Source organism: Schistocerca piceifrons, chromosome 11 (genome assembly GCF_021461385.2).
Source record: "Schistocerca piceifrons isolate TAMUIC-IGC-003096 chromosome 11, iqSchPice1.1, whole genome shotgun sequence".
In the NCBI taxonomy this organism is placed as follows: Eukaryota; Metazoa; Arthropoda; class Insecta; order Orthoptera; family Acrididae; genus Schistocerca; species Schistocerca piceifrons.
In genome coordinates, this window is record NC_060148.1 from 93,026,697 (window position 1) to 93,040,530 (window position 13,834).

Consider the following 13,834-nt stretch of genomic DNA (forward strand, 5'->3'; position numbering starts at 1 on the left):
AATTTCAGGCCTATTCAAATGAAAGTATCGTTTGCTGATCTCTACCTTTCAGAACTCTTCAAAATAAATTTGTGTGAAACGTCAGCAGCCAGTTTTATCTGTAAATGTAAGATGACCCCTGTATTAATCTATTAAACACTGTGAAAACAATTATCTCGGCAGTAATAGTTAAATCTACGAATATAAGACGACCCTGTATTTTTCAAATGACTAGTTTGGGAAAAACCATGGTCTTATAGTCGCGTAAATACAGTATGTATTTATATCTTCATTAGCTCATTATTAGCATGCCTGCTGCATTTTTGATGCTGCTGGTGCCCTGTCAAAAATAACAATTTGTTGAGCTATCCCACTTTGCAAGTTGGTCATCTAAAATTTATTGCTAGGTATAATAACCATGACAATATGACCCAGATAATTCACCACCGATTAAGACAACCATTGTGAAAGCCTTCATTTACAATTTTATTTGAAAACCAATCCTTGTGTGGAATGGATATAATGAACCTGTATGTCAGTGTATTATGAGTTTTCATTGGTTTTTGTGTGTGTGTGTGTGTGTGTGTGTGTGTGTGTGTGTGTGTGTGTGTGTGTGTGTGTGTCAATGGATGGTGCTTATTATTTAGTGCAGAAGTTAGTTGACATGTTCTTTACTGCTCTGCAGGAAACAACTTACCTTTACATCCCAAATAATGCTGTTGGTGCCATCATTGGAACGAAAGGTACACACATCCGCAACATCATCCGCTTTTCTGGTGCCTCTGTGAAGATTGCCCCACTCGAACATGACAAACCGGTTGACCAGCTGACGGAACGCAGGGTTACGATCATCGGTTCGCCGGAGTCTCAGTGGAAGGTTAGTAAGCTTGCAAAGCAATTTTGTTATAGCAGTGGAAATTTATAGGTTATCATTGTGCTTTATTGCTTGTGGGGGAAAAGTTATTCTGGATGCATTTCCCATCTATCAGTTTTTTGTGTGTAAGAGCTTTTGCTAAAACTTGTTGTTAAGTTGTTAAAAGCTACGGAAGTTCTTTGCCACCAATTTGACAATATTTTGACAAACTAGCTTGATGTTGCATGTTGTCTCCAAGAAGAAATTTTGGAAGGTTATAGGTCCATTCCCACACGATCTAGAGATCTCTTTTTTGGAAAAACCTGGTAATCTTTTGGGGACGAAGTGGGGTGGTGCACACTGTTCTTGCATTCAGGAGGATGATGGTCGATATCCCCATCTGGTCTTCAAGTTTCAGATTTTACATGCTTTCTTTAAATTGCTCCATGAAAATGCCTAGATGTTTCCTGTTCAAGGGGTGTGGCCAGTTTCCTTCTCCATTCCCAAAACAATCTGAGCTCGTGCTCTGTTTGTAACAGTTGCACTGATGATGGGAATGTAACTATAATCTTGTTTCCTTCTTCTGTTCTACTGCAGTCTTCACACAACTGTGTTCTAATTATCTCATTATGTAACCAAATCACTTAATCGTTGCAGCTTCCATCTTAGACACATCTGAATCTACGAATAAGTTGCATAGTTATTTTCCTGATACATATCCTGAGGGTTTCCTAGGCATGCTGTGAGTCAAGGTTTCACATGTGTATTTTAGAAATGATTATGTGACTTTCATAGATACATATTTTGGTTTTCTTAGATCATTTTCTTGTCTTTAAAATATTTGACGGTGCTAAATGTATCTTTTATACATTCTGAATTCTAATTTTAGTTTCACTTCTGTGGTATTTGCTCTGTTGGATAAGGTTAAAAGATATTTCTCATGTTGTACAGAGAATTAGGAAAATTTTAAATAATCAGGAAAAAATGAAGGTTGAAAGTCATAAGTTCAATGTTGTCAATTTTGCCGCATGTTTTGAGCAACTCGTCACTGAGTTTTGCGTAGTGTGGCACCGTATCATGTGGGATGCTGACTATTTCCCAGTGTATCGAACTGACCTAGGGTTCTAGCCCCCGTGTGATAAATGATATCTCTTCATATGATTTGATACAAAGGAGTCACATGTTGAAAGGTGTATAGATTAAGACTGCCAACAGATATTAGCCTTCCTCAAAATTGTGCAGTCTGCAGACAAATGCTTTAGAGGAATATTTTTCCTGCAAGTTTTGATGTTTAGTAGACAAGGTACTGGCCTAAGTAAAGCTGTAAGGACATGTCTTTAGTTGTGCTCAGATAGCTGTCAGAGCACTTGTGGGTGAAAAGCAGAGGTCTCGAATTTGAATCTTAGCCCAGTGCACAGTTTTAATATACCAGAAAGTTTCATATTGGTGTGCACTTTGCTGGAAACCAAAAAATTAATTCTGGGAACAGTTTACTTTTCTGTAGGCTGTCTGGCCACTTGTGAGGTGGCTCCATCCTGTTGAGAAGTACATCAAGCCACAGAGTTAGAAATGTCTGACCAGTCAACGTAACGATCAGATTTCAGCACGGGAAGTCTCGTTAAATCTTAAGATTGAGGGCCCTTTACCCTACGACACAGTTGTTGCAATGTTAAAATAACTTCGGTTCTGTGTAATAGATGCTGTTGCAGTTGACTGGATGTACTCGAGCCCATTTATGGTCATTTCTGTAATGGCCTAAATGAAAATGGACTTTGTCTGACATCAGAAGATTGCACCTGCAAGGCAGATTCCAGGCCGTACAGAGCTGGGCTACCATCAAGAACTTACTGTAAATGGGTGCTGTTGTCTGTGACATTTCTACAGTGTCCTTTTGTCCGAGTAGCACTATAGGGAAGCAACTGCTACTTGAGACCCCTATCAATACCAGTGCATTTACAGTGCCCTATTTTATGGCAATCTGTGGCGTGCACAGTGTCACTGTACACACAGCTGCCATTTGGCTGCGAGACGGAGTCAGCCAACAGAGCGGGCCATCGCAGACAGCTGCCGAGGAATTGCCAGCGTCGTCCACCGTGGGTTGAGACTTTCTCGTACTGCTTCGCCACACACGCTTCCGGCCCTATCTGTAAATGCTTCCCTCACACTTCCTGAAAGGTAGAAATTGACAGCAGCATCAGATGGGGCATCAAGAAGCAGCACTTCTTGAGTACTGCTTCTGTTAAGTTGACAGTCTTCCTATCGAAACTGATAACGGTACTGTATTTAGCGTTTATTAATTCATCGGCGTCAGACTTCCAGGCTATTTAAAATGTCGAGATTCAGATCTATCTGGCAGTATACGGGGCAATGAAAATGTTTCTGTTTGAGCTTGTTGCTGCAGCGTATATGCAATGTAGGCTGATGCAGGCATGTAAGTAGTGACATGTAGAGTGGCAATTGGCATAGCATTCGTGTGCGGTAAATGTGAACTGTGTTGACGTTATTACCAAAAGCTTTCAAATGGCTCTGGTGTGCCGGTATTCTTTTCTCGGCTGCCAAATGACAAACACCGGTAGACATCCGTCGGAGAATGGAGTGTGTTCGGGGCAGTACCTCTATTGAAAACCGATGTAGTAATTTGGTGCGTCAAGTTCCGTGACGGTCGCGATTCGACACGAGACGACGGTTGATCTGGGAGGCCGGCCTCGTCTTTGGCTGTTCACGTAAAGCACCTGATCCTCCTTAAACACACTGTTGCAGGCAACAAAAGCTGGTGTGACAAAGGGTGCTGCTCTCTTCGTAATATCGCAAGTCCCTATATCGCAAATGTTGTAATGCAGAAATTACACCGACAGCAGTGGAAGGGCCGTGAGTTCCTGGCGTCAGTTTTAATTTAGCATTTACGAATATTTAAATAATCGGTAACAACAATTATTTGCGGATATAATCAGTTGCACAAACTGAAAATATGCATAGCAAATTGTGTATGAACATGACTTGCAAACACAATTTTCACACACGTTTATGTATTATTCGATACGTAAATGTGTTGTAAATATTATTATATAATAATATAGCTTACTGTACTGAGTTTTATTGGATCACTTTACTTATCGATGTAGTGGATCGTATTCTGCAGTCGATACGAGAGTGTAGCATTCATCGTTCGCACATTTGTAACACTGTAAATTGCCGGACTTTGTCGATTTATCTCTCGGGGTTACCGGACAGAATTTTAGTCCCAAGTCTGTCCGGACGTCTGACCACTTTTCTCACTCCCGTCCCTCAGGCGCAGTACCTCATCTTCGAGAAGATGCGCGAGGAGGGCTTCGTGGCGGGCACGGATGACGTGCGGCTGACGGTGGAGCTGCTGGTGCCGGCGGGTCACGTGGGGCGCATCATCGGCAAGGGCGGACAGAACGTGCGCGAGCTGCAGCGCGTCACCGGCTCGGTGGTGAAGCTGCCCGAACAGCAGGGCGGCGGCGGCGCGCCACCCGGCCCGGACGACGAGATCTCCGTCCACATCATCGGGCCCTTCTTCTCGGTCCAGGTACTGGTCGCTCTGAATTTGGCCTCGGTACATTTTGAGGGATAAAATGTCATTATGGGCTGTAACATATTTATCGTGTGTGCTATTAGCTAATTTTCACTGTCATTTTCGAGAAATTGTCACGTGCCTCAACTTTTGTGTCACATTTGACTAAATAGCCAGTATGTGCAGTGTAAATACGATCCGTTAAGGAACCAGATTACGTCTGTTATCGGTACAAGTACAGAAAGCTGTACCCATTTCTTCACTCACTGCAAGCTTGCCTGTCGACTTCCCCTCGTAGGCATTACGAAGTTTTAAACTGTGCATACAATCGCCAGATGTTCTTTCTGAAATGTCATCGCTCTGTAATGGCAGAATTATGTGAATACATTTTGAGCACAGTATAAGATTCGTCGTTGCCTGTTGCTGTCTCGCCATCTCCTCACTGCTGTGCTCTTGTGGCAGAAATACGTAGTGTGGCTGCAACGGTACAAAATTTTGTGTGTTTTGCTATACGAGTGTATTGTGACATGTCAGTGTAGCTACTGTGAATTTATGAAATCACTTCAGTCATTTGTAATATTCTCTCAGCTCTCGTCCTTCTTTCTTCATTGGAAATCGCCCTTTCTCATATGAATGGGCGATTGCCAATGCTCCGACTCATTGATGCCTTCTAGGTGGCTACCCACCGAATCCGATGTATCCTCCTCCTGCGTTCTTGGACAGGACGGTGGAAATTTTTTCCTAAAAGACCTTTCTGTGGTTGACTTTTGAAGATAGTTAAGCCAAGAGAATGAAGCAGTACTGGACTGGCAAAAATACTTTATACAAAGTTGGCTAGAGTGGTCCAATGAAGGCCATACAATGTAAATAATAATAATAATAATAATAATAATAATAATAATAATAATAATAATAATAATAATAATAATAATAATAATAATAATTATTATTATTATTGTAATTATTATTATAATTATTATTTACATTTCATTCACTACAACAATAATAATAATAATAATTATTATTATTATTATATCATATTGTCATGTGGTGATGTAGTTTCCACTACACCTCACCGATGAACCGTACACACTTTCCTTTTTGTATGCTGCAGAGATTTGGAATACAGAAAATGTGAAAACAGATAGGTGTGAACAAGAGAAATGAAGTTATTGGAAGTGAGATGGACCAGAAATTAGTCTTTAGGAGGTAATATATGAGGAATGTGTAGATGAGGAGGTTGAGGAAAATATTGTGATTTTATTTATCCTTAGAAGATTGGATCAGTCTGGCACTCTCTTAAATCTATATTTTATATTACATTCATTACATCATGTGTTAAAATTTTGTATAAAAATCCAGCATTTTGGAAATTACTGTAACATAAATAATGCGGATAGTCATTTGTGGCAGATACAACAATAAATACAAATTTCAGGCAAGTGAATACGAATTGTGAGTGCTAGCAGCAGTGGACAGGTGAGGAGCAATGGTATTTGGTGGAGGGGGGGGGGGAGATAAGATAATCACATTTAACGATTAGGGAAAAGAAAGTGGCATGAAGTGTAATTGGGAGATCATGTTGTTAGGTGGGGGGAGGGGGGGAAATTGGAGTAAAAACTGAGAAAACGTTGCGAGAGTAAGAAGAAAATGCTTCAGCCTCTTGAAAGTTCCAAGGCATTGAACTGTGAGCAGAGTGCAGGGCAGCAACAGTAAAGAAATTTCTGAGGTGTGTGTTTTTTTTAATGAATGGGCATAGCTAGGATACTAGTGAAGTGAGACCTGTTTAGATTACGACGATACAAGTAGTACTTATCCCTAGCAATACCAAAGCATTTTTACTTTCTGCCTACTCCAAAAAAATGTAAAATGAATAGTCGTTGATTGTTATTAACTGATATTAACCCTTTTGCTGCTATGGACATCTTCACTGCAGTCTGTACTGGTGGTGGTCTGTGTTATGGCTATACTTGTTGCCAGATGCTGATGCCTTTGTTGAGAGGCAGCTTTCTGTCTGATATGAAATACTTACCTGATTTTTTGAAAAGATCAGGGGAAAAATTTTGATCTTACAGTCACATACTTTCACTCAATAAAGGACCGAATTTCTTTCCATTACATGCTGTAGTTACTGCACTGCACCAAATTAAATAAAAGGTTGCCCAAAATTTTAAATGTATTTCAGAGGTAAAAAGCATTGCGTGAACTTAGCGGGTGGCCGATTTTAGCTTGCACATTGTAGTGAATGAAATGTAGGTAAGATGTCGAAATTTTATTTAGAACTGAGAGCAGAAGGATATCTTATTCCATTTATAGTTGTCGAGTTTTATATCCGAAGGACGGTTGTATGCAATGCACCTGTTCACGTCCTTGCACATCGCGTATTGTGTGCTTGTAACAATTGTAGCTCGTAAACGAGGTTCTTTTGCAAATGGTAGCACACAGTGAGTACACCTATTGTATTATAAACACTCAAAACTTTTCGTTCACCACGAGTCGGCAGCTCAGGATGTGTACAGACATCCGTAACACATAGGGAAATACAAGCAGTGCATGTATGTGTGTCCACAGCACCTGAGGGTTTGTTTATGTACACCCACAGCAGTGAAAGGGTTAACAACATACTGTTGACGTCTGGTGTACAAATAGAATACAGAATGTGAAAATACCTTTTAGCACTCTCTTAGCAGTACTAACGCACTTTCAGTAACACGTAGTACCGAGAGTGCCTTCGAGACCACTGCAGAAAAAAATTTAAAAAACAGTAATTACATTATCCATTGTTAATTTTTTTTACTCACAGCATACATTTGAAAGAGAGCCGGACTTGAAGTAGGGTCCTAAACCAGAACCTGTTGAATACGATTTCATTGTAAAAAGTCACATCTACTAATAAGACCAAAAAATTAGGTTAAGTTTAACTGAAAAATTTCAAACACGTAAGGAATTTGGTAGAAGACTTCATTAAAAATAAATATTTTTCAAAATTTTATGATATAAAGTGCATGACTCGATTGCAATATTTTCAAAATGTGGGCATAAAATAACCCTCTCCCCCAGTACTGCGGGGTTTCTCTGATGTGAGGTATTGGGAGCTTGCACACTGAGGAGCCGATTAAGTAAACATACTGTGTGGTGGCTACCTTGTCTGGCTGCAACCACCTAGCTGGGCGTATAGGCCACTGACCTTGTCAGACAGACAGGTGTTGCAAATGTAACACACAAAGGTACACACCATTTGTTCTAATTGTGTAGTTCCGTGTTGGTACATTGCAGTAGTTGGTAGTAGCAAGTACACCTAGAACTCTCAGCACCAGGTTAGTGATCAAGGACAACAAACGAACTTGGCGGCAGCAGCTAGAGGACTCATTGTCGCAGGGTAACAAATTTCTCAGTAAAGTGGGAGAAAATAACGTGTGTGTATGCTGCTGTGCTTTTGCGGCAAGCTGTAACACTGACAAATGAATCCACTTACCCTGTGGTTTGTCATCGTTACAGAGCCTGTATAGGGAGAGGGTGGGCAGTCATCGGGTGGCCACAGAGATTTTTCCAGACTGCGTGTGGGGTGTACAAATTTGAAATAGTGGCCTAGTGGCTATAACGAGACACTGATCTGATAAGCGGCACCAAAGTAGTACTTAGTGTTATTCGGTATGTAGCTAAAGCGAACATCATTCTTGTGTGGCTATACATTTAATGCGAAGTGTAGTGAACAGTGACATGTGAAGTAGTGTACATGTCAGACGTACACCAATTTTTACAGCTTTCTCGACATTCTGCAGGTATAGTTTGATTTGTTAAATAAAACAAAGCAATTTTAGTTTTTCCTGTAGGGATATTCATCTTAGAAGTTAGTTTAATCAAATCTCTGAATATAGTTTTTGTCTCCACATACTGTAGATTGAAACTGAAGAAACTGCAAAAAGGTGGGAATTTAAGGAGATGAGACCTGGATAAACTGACTAAACCAGAGGTTGTACAGAGTTTCAGGGAGAGCATAAGGGAACAATTGACAGGAATGGGGGAAAGAAATACAATAGAAGAAGAATGGGTAGCTTTGAGGGATGAAGTAGTGAAGGCAGCAGAGGATCAAGTAGGTAAAAAGATGAGGGCTAGTAGAAATCCTTGGGCAACAGAAGAAATATTGAATTTAATTGATGAAAGGAGAAAATATAAAAATGCAGTAAATGAAGCAGGCAAAAAGGAATACAAATGTCTCAAAAATGAGATCGACAGGAAGTGCAAAATGGCTAAGCAGGGATGGCTAGAGGACAAATGTAAGGATGTAGAGGCTTATCTCACGACGGGTAAGGTAGATGCCGTCTACAGGAAAATTAGAGACCTTTGGAGAAAAGAAAACCACTTGTATGAATATCAAGAGCTCAGATAGAAACCCAGTTCTAAGCAAAGAAGGGAAAGCAGAAAGGTGGAAGGAGTATCATAGAGGGTCTATACAAGGGCGATGCACTTGAGGACAATATTATGGAAATGGAAGAGGATGTAGATGAAGATGAAATGGGAGATACGATACTGCGTGAAGAGTTTGACAGAGCACTGAAAGACGTGAGTCGAAACAAAGCCCCCGGAGTAGACAACATTCCATTGGAACTACTGACGGCCTTGGGAGAGCCAGTCCTGACAACTCTACCATCTGGTGAGCAAGATGTATGAAACAGGCGAAATACCCTCAGACTTCAAGAGGAATATAATAATTCCAATCCCAAAGAAAGCAGGTGTTGACATATGTGAAAATTACCGAACAATCAGTTTAATAAGCCACAGCTGCGAAATACTAACACGAATTCTTTACAGACGAATGGAGAAACTAGTAGAAGCCGACCTCAGGGAAGATCAGTTTGGATTCTGTTGAAATACTGGAACACGTAAGGCAATACTGACCTTACGACTTATCTTAGAAGAAAGATTAAGGAAAGGCAAACCTACGTTTCTAGCATTTGTAGACTTAGAGAAAGCTTTTGACAATGTTGACTGGAATACTCTCTTTCAAATTCTAAAGGTGGCAGGGGTAAAATACAGGGAGCGAAAGGCTATTTACGATTTGTACAGAAAGCAGATGGCAGTTACAAGAATCGAGGGGCATGAAAGGGAAGCAGTGGTTGGGAAGAGAGTAAGACAGGGTTGTAGTCTGTCCCCGATGTTATTCAACCTGTATATTGAGCAAGCAGTAAAGGAAACAAAAGAAAAATTCGGAGTAGGTATTAAAATCCATGGAGAAGAAATAAAAATTTTGAGGTTTGCCAATGACATTGTAATTCTGTCAGAGACAGCAAAGGACTTGGAAGAGCAGTTGAATGGAATGGAGAGTGTCTTGAAAGGAGGATATAAGATGAACATCAACAAAAGCAAAACGAGGATAATGGAATGTAGTCGGATTAAGTCGGGTGATGCTGAGGGAATTAGATTAGGAAATGAGACACTTAAAGTAGTAAAGGAGTTTTGCTATTTGGGGAGCAAAATAAGTGATGATGGTCGAAGTAGAGAGGATATAAAATGTAGACTGGCAATGGCAAGGAAAGCGTTTCTGAAGAAGAGAAATTTGTTAACATCGAATATAGATTTAAGTGTCAAGAAGTCATTTTTGAAAGTATTTGTATGGAGTGTAGCCATGTATGGAAGTTAAACATGGACGATAAATAGTTTGGACAAGAAGAGAATAGAAGCTTTCGAAATGTGGTGCTACAGAAGAATGCTGAAGATTAGATGGGTAGATCACATAACTAATGAGGAAGTATTGAATATGATTGGGGAGAAGAGAAGTTTGTGGCACAATTTGACCAGAAGAAGGGATCAGTTGGTAGGACATGTTCTGAGGCATCAAGGGATCACCAATTTGGTATTGGAGGGCAGCGTGGAGGGTAAAAATCGTAGACGGAGACCAAGAGATGAATACACTAAGCAGATTCAGAAGGATGTGGGTTACAGTAGGTACTGGGAGATGAAGCAGCTTGCACAGGATAGAGTAGCATGGAGAGCTGCATCAAACCAGTCTCAGGACTGAAGACAACAGCAGCAACAACATAATGTTTACTGGTTTCCAAAATTATAGCAGCAAAGTCCTATTTCCATCCTGTGTCTAATTCATGATATAATCATACAAACTGTCAGATTTTGTTAAGATTGTGCTCTGCACAGATGATGTCATTCCGATCAATGGACAACCATGCCAGCAGTGATGTCAGGTTACCTATCGAGGGGGTAGTGTTTGCAGAGCAGTACGACATCAACAATCGTGGTGTATACAGTCTCAGACAATGCAGTATGGCACAGAGAAGATGCCTACCGGGCTCTCTGCTATGGAGGGCCATAGGAAGAATTGAAGCAGGAGTCACAAACTGATGTGACCCGATGGCTTAATGTGAATCCTTCTGTTTCTCGGGTGAGGTGACAGTTTAGAGAGACTGAAACTGTATCCAGGAAACCAGGACAGGGTCCACCATATGTGACACCCGAAAGAGTGGATCATTATTTGGCTGTAACGGCATGGAAGGTACTGCCTTACTGCAACCTGCATCTGACCTTGAAGCATCCCCTGGACTTGTTGTCTCAAGGCAAATGTTGTACCTTCAGCAGAGTGGCCTTTATTGTTGAGGTTCTGCTGTCTGTTTACCTCTGGCATCTTCACAGAGGGTAATGTCTAGAGCGGTGCTGTCAATATGCCACACGGATGATCAAACATTGGGCCAGTGTTCTTTTCACAGAAGAGTCCCAGTTTGATCTGGAGAATGATTCTTGATTTATTTGCATCTGGAGAGCATGTGGAACACGATTTTGCGACCCGAACATCGTGGAAAGAGACTGATATTGAGGAAGTTTCCCAATGGTGTGGACAGGGATTATGTTGATCACTCACACCTCTTCGTGAAATTGTACAGGTGAATCGGCAAGCTTGCACTGCTGTCGTGTACCGCGAGGAAATCTTGGGACCTCATGCGCGGTTGTAACCGGTGCTGTGGGCCCAGACTTTGTGTTGATGGAATATAATGCTGGAAGAAAGCACACTATTGCTCCAATACGAGATTGATGACATCATTCACAGCAAGTCCTGTTGTTAGGCCTGTATTAGTACCAAAGGCAGTCACATCCTATACTGAGCACATTAACCAGTTGTCAGAATGTTTGTGCAAATTCGTTTGTTGGGGAAAAAGCTATCATCATCATTCATGTTGCAGTTGATTGTGTTATGTATTCTTTACATTGTTTGTACTTTACTATCACGTGTTTACGCTGTTTTGTGGCAAAATGAATGCAGCCTTACAAAATTTCCATTTGTTGCTTTAATTTTGAACATCAATGTATTTTGTATAACGCATTGTGCTTAAAAAAAAAAAACTTTCATTGGAGAAATACCGAAAACATATTTCTGCACTGACAGTTAGGAAAGCTAAAACATAATCAGAAAAACAATTTCACTGTTGCTGATGTTTGAAAACGAAACATTTATATTTTCTAGTGACAGGGTAGTAGTAACGTGTAACAGTGAAGTACGAAAAGTGAACTGATGGAAGACTGAACCAGAGCTCTGTTGACGGTTAGACACTATACTAATTAGCCACCAAAGCACATACTAAAAATTCATCATTAGAAACTTAGAGACCCAGTGTATTGGCTCTGAATGAATAAGTTTAGTAATGTTTGTAGACCAGCTGCTACAATCACTATATGACAGCTGTTCAGTGGAAAAAAGTGGCTTTCCTATTCATTCTCATGATAGTGATGAAAGTTGTGTACTGTAGCACCCATTGACTCAGAACAATAGTAGATAAAACACTATGTAATTCATTAAACATTACTGATGGCATTTCATAGCACAAAATGCTAACATCACACAGAAGGGAATAATTTCAGTTTCTACAAACTGTCTTTACAATTTGAATATTCTTCGTAAACTTTGGCTCCCCACAGTTAGTGACTTCATTGCAAATAGTTGTGAAGCCTCTGTAATTACAGTTTTTCATTCTATAGTGGAGCAGTGTGGAATTACTGTGTATTGTCCCTAAAAATTACATAATCCATATTAGTTGCATTCATTAAATCCCCTGTTAGTCAAAATTTAGTATACAAAAATTGTTGTGAAAATCTGTGACACTCCACACATTAAACGTCTAAAATAATTCTTTTATTGACGTTACGTTACATAAAATGAACCAACAAGACTTCCAGAAGTGAACAGAGACTACTGTATTTCTAACAGGAAATAGTGCCATAGAATAGGTAGTGGGAGCATTAAAATTGGTCTACAACAACACTGCAAGACATCACGGGCTGTCAGCCAGTTGGCATCAATAAAACTGTTGACCATTCTCTGCTGCCAAGCTTGAAAACTGTCCACCATCCACACAGTGATGTAACGACCACCCACACATGACCCTGCCATCAGTTATGTAACATTCTGTTAGCTATTTGAATCACTCAGGTTAGGAATGCCCATTGAAACTTACCAGTGGCAGTTTCTAATGTTCTGGCCAAACATTTCAGTTACTGTTGGAATTTCATTGTTTGTGATAATGGTGTGGTTCAGAAAAATCATTTATTCAGTAATAAATGCATAGGTTGTTTGTCCTAACCCTAACGTGCTGAAAACAATAATATTAATGAGGTATCACGAGATTGTTATGCAGAACTCTAACAGAAAGCTTTGACCTAATCTTAACAAATTGTGGAAAGTGCCAAGTACCGAACGTTACTTGCTGCTACTAACAATAAAAACTCTCACCTCACTGTGTTTTAGAGTTCTATAAAGTATCTCAAATTGGAGCCTGTTCATATTGGAATCAGTATCTCATAGTGTATAACACGACGATGTGATTGAGATGTGTTGTTCTACGTCATGATAATTCGTATGCCTTGTTAAATATTATTTAGGACCTATTCTTTTGGAGTGGAATGTATCAGTCGTCATTATTGCATTATACAAGGTGTTAAAAAATCATCCAATATTTCTGGGGATGATAATACTCATCAAAACAAGATAGAAATGTCTTAGGACCCTACAAAGCATGCGCTATGACATATGCCGTATGAACACACGTCCATAGGAAGTGCTCGTGTGATGTCATCCATGTCAATGCATTGCTTGTCCTACTGCAGATGTCTCCCTGATAATTAATGTTAATTACAACCCCTGGCATGGAATATTGTGAGGTAGGAAGGCATCACGAACATGCGGTTGCAGATACCGAATGCCTTTGGGGCATTGGAGCTCCTCGTCATACCGAGGTTTAGCGTGCTGGGATCCTGCTGCGCAGTTTTGATGTAAACATTAGTTTGCTCTGTGGCCTTCTGTGAGTTGTTCCGTTTGTGTTGTGCCATTGTGCTAAAGTATAATTACATATGTTTGTTCTCGTAGATTTCCACTAACTCCGGCTGTCTACCGTGATGTTCAGCCTACTTACAGGTCACGTTTAAAGTGCACGTTGTTGTGATTTTTGTGGAACGTTACAACATGT

The 13,834-nt window shown here is 40.3% G+C and overlaps 1 protein-coding gene across 3 annotated transcripts in view; it reads left to right on the plus strand.

Annotated features, from left to right (window-relative positions):
• LOC124720039 (insulin-like growth factor 2 mRNA-binding protein 1) overlaps window positions 1-13,834 on the plus strand; it is an 858,327-nt gene that overhangs the window by 830,369 nt on the left and 14,124 nt on the right. For all 3 annotated transcript variants that reach the window (XM_047245294.1, XM_047245295.1, XM_047245296.1), the window contains 2 exons: window positions 665-856; window positions 4,122-4,382. In XM_047245294.1, the coding sequence (XP_047101250.1) occupies window positions 665-856; window positions 4,122-4,382 (453 nt within the window). The remainder of the gene's footprint in view (window positions 1-664; window positions 857-4,121; window positions 4,383-13,834) is intronic.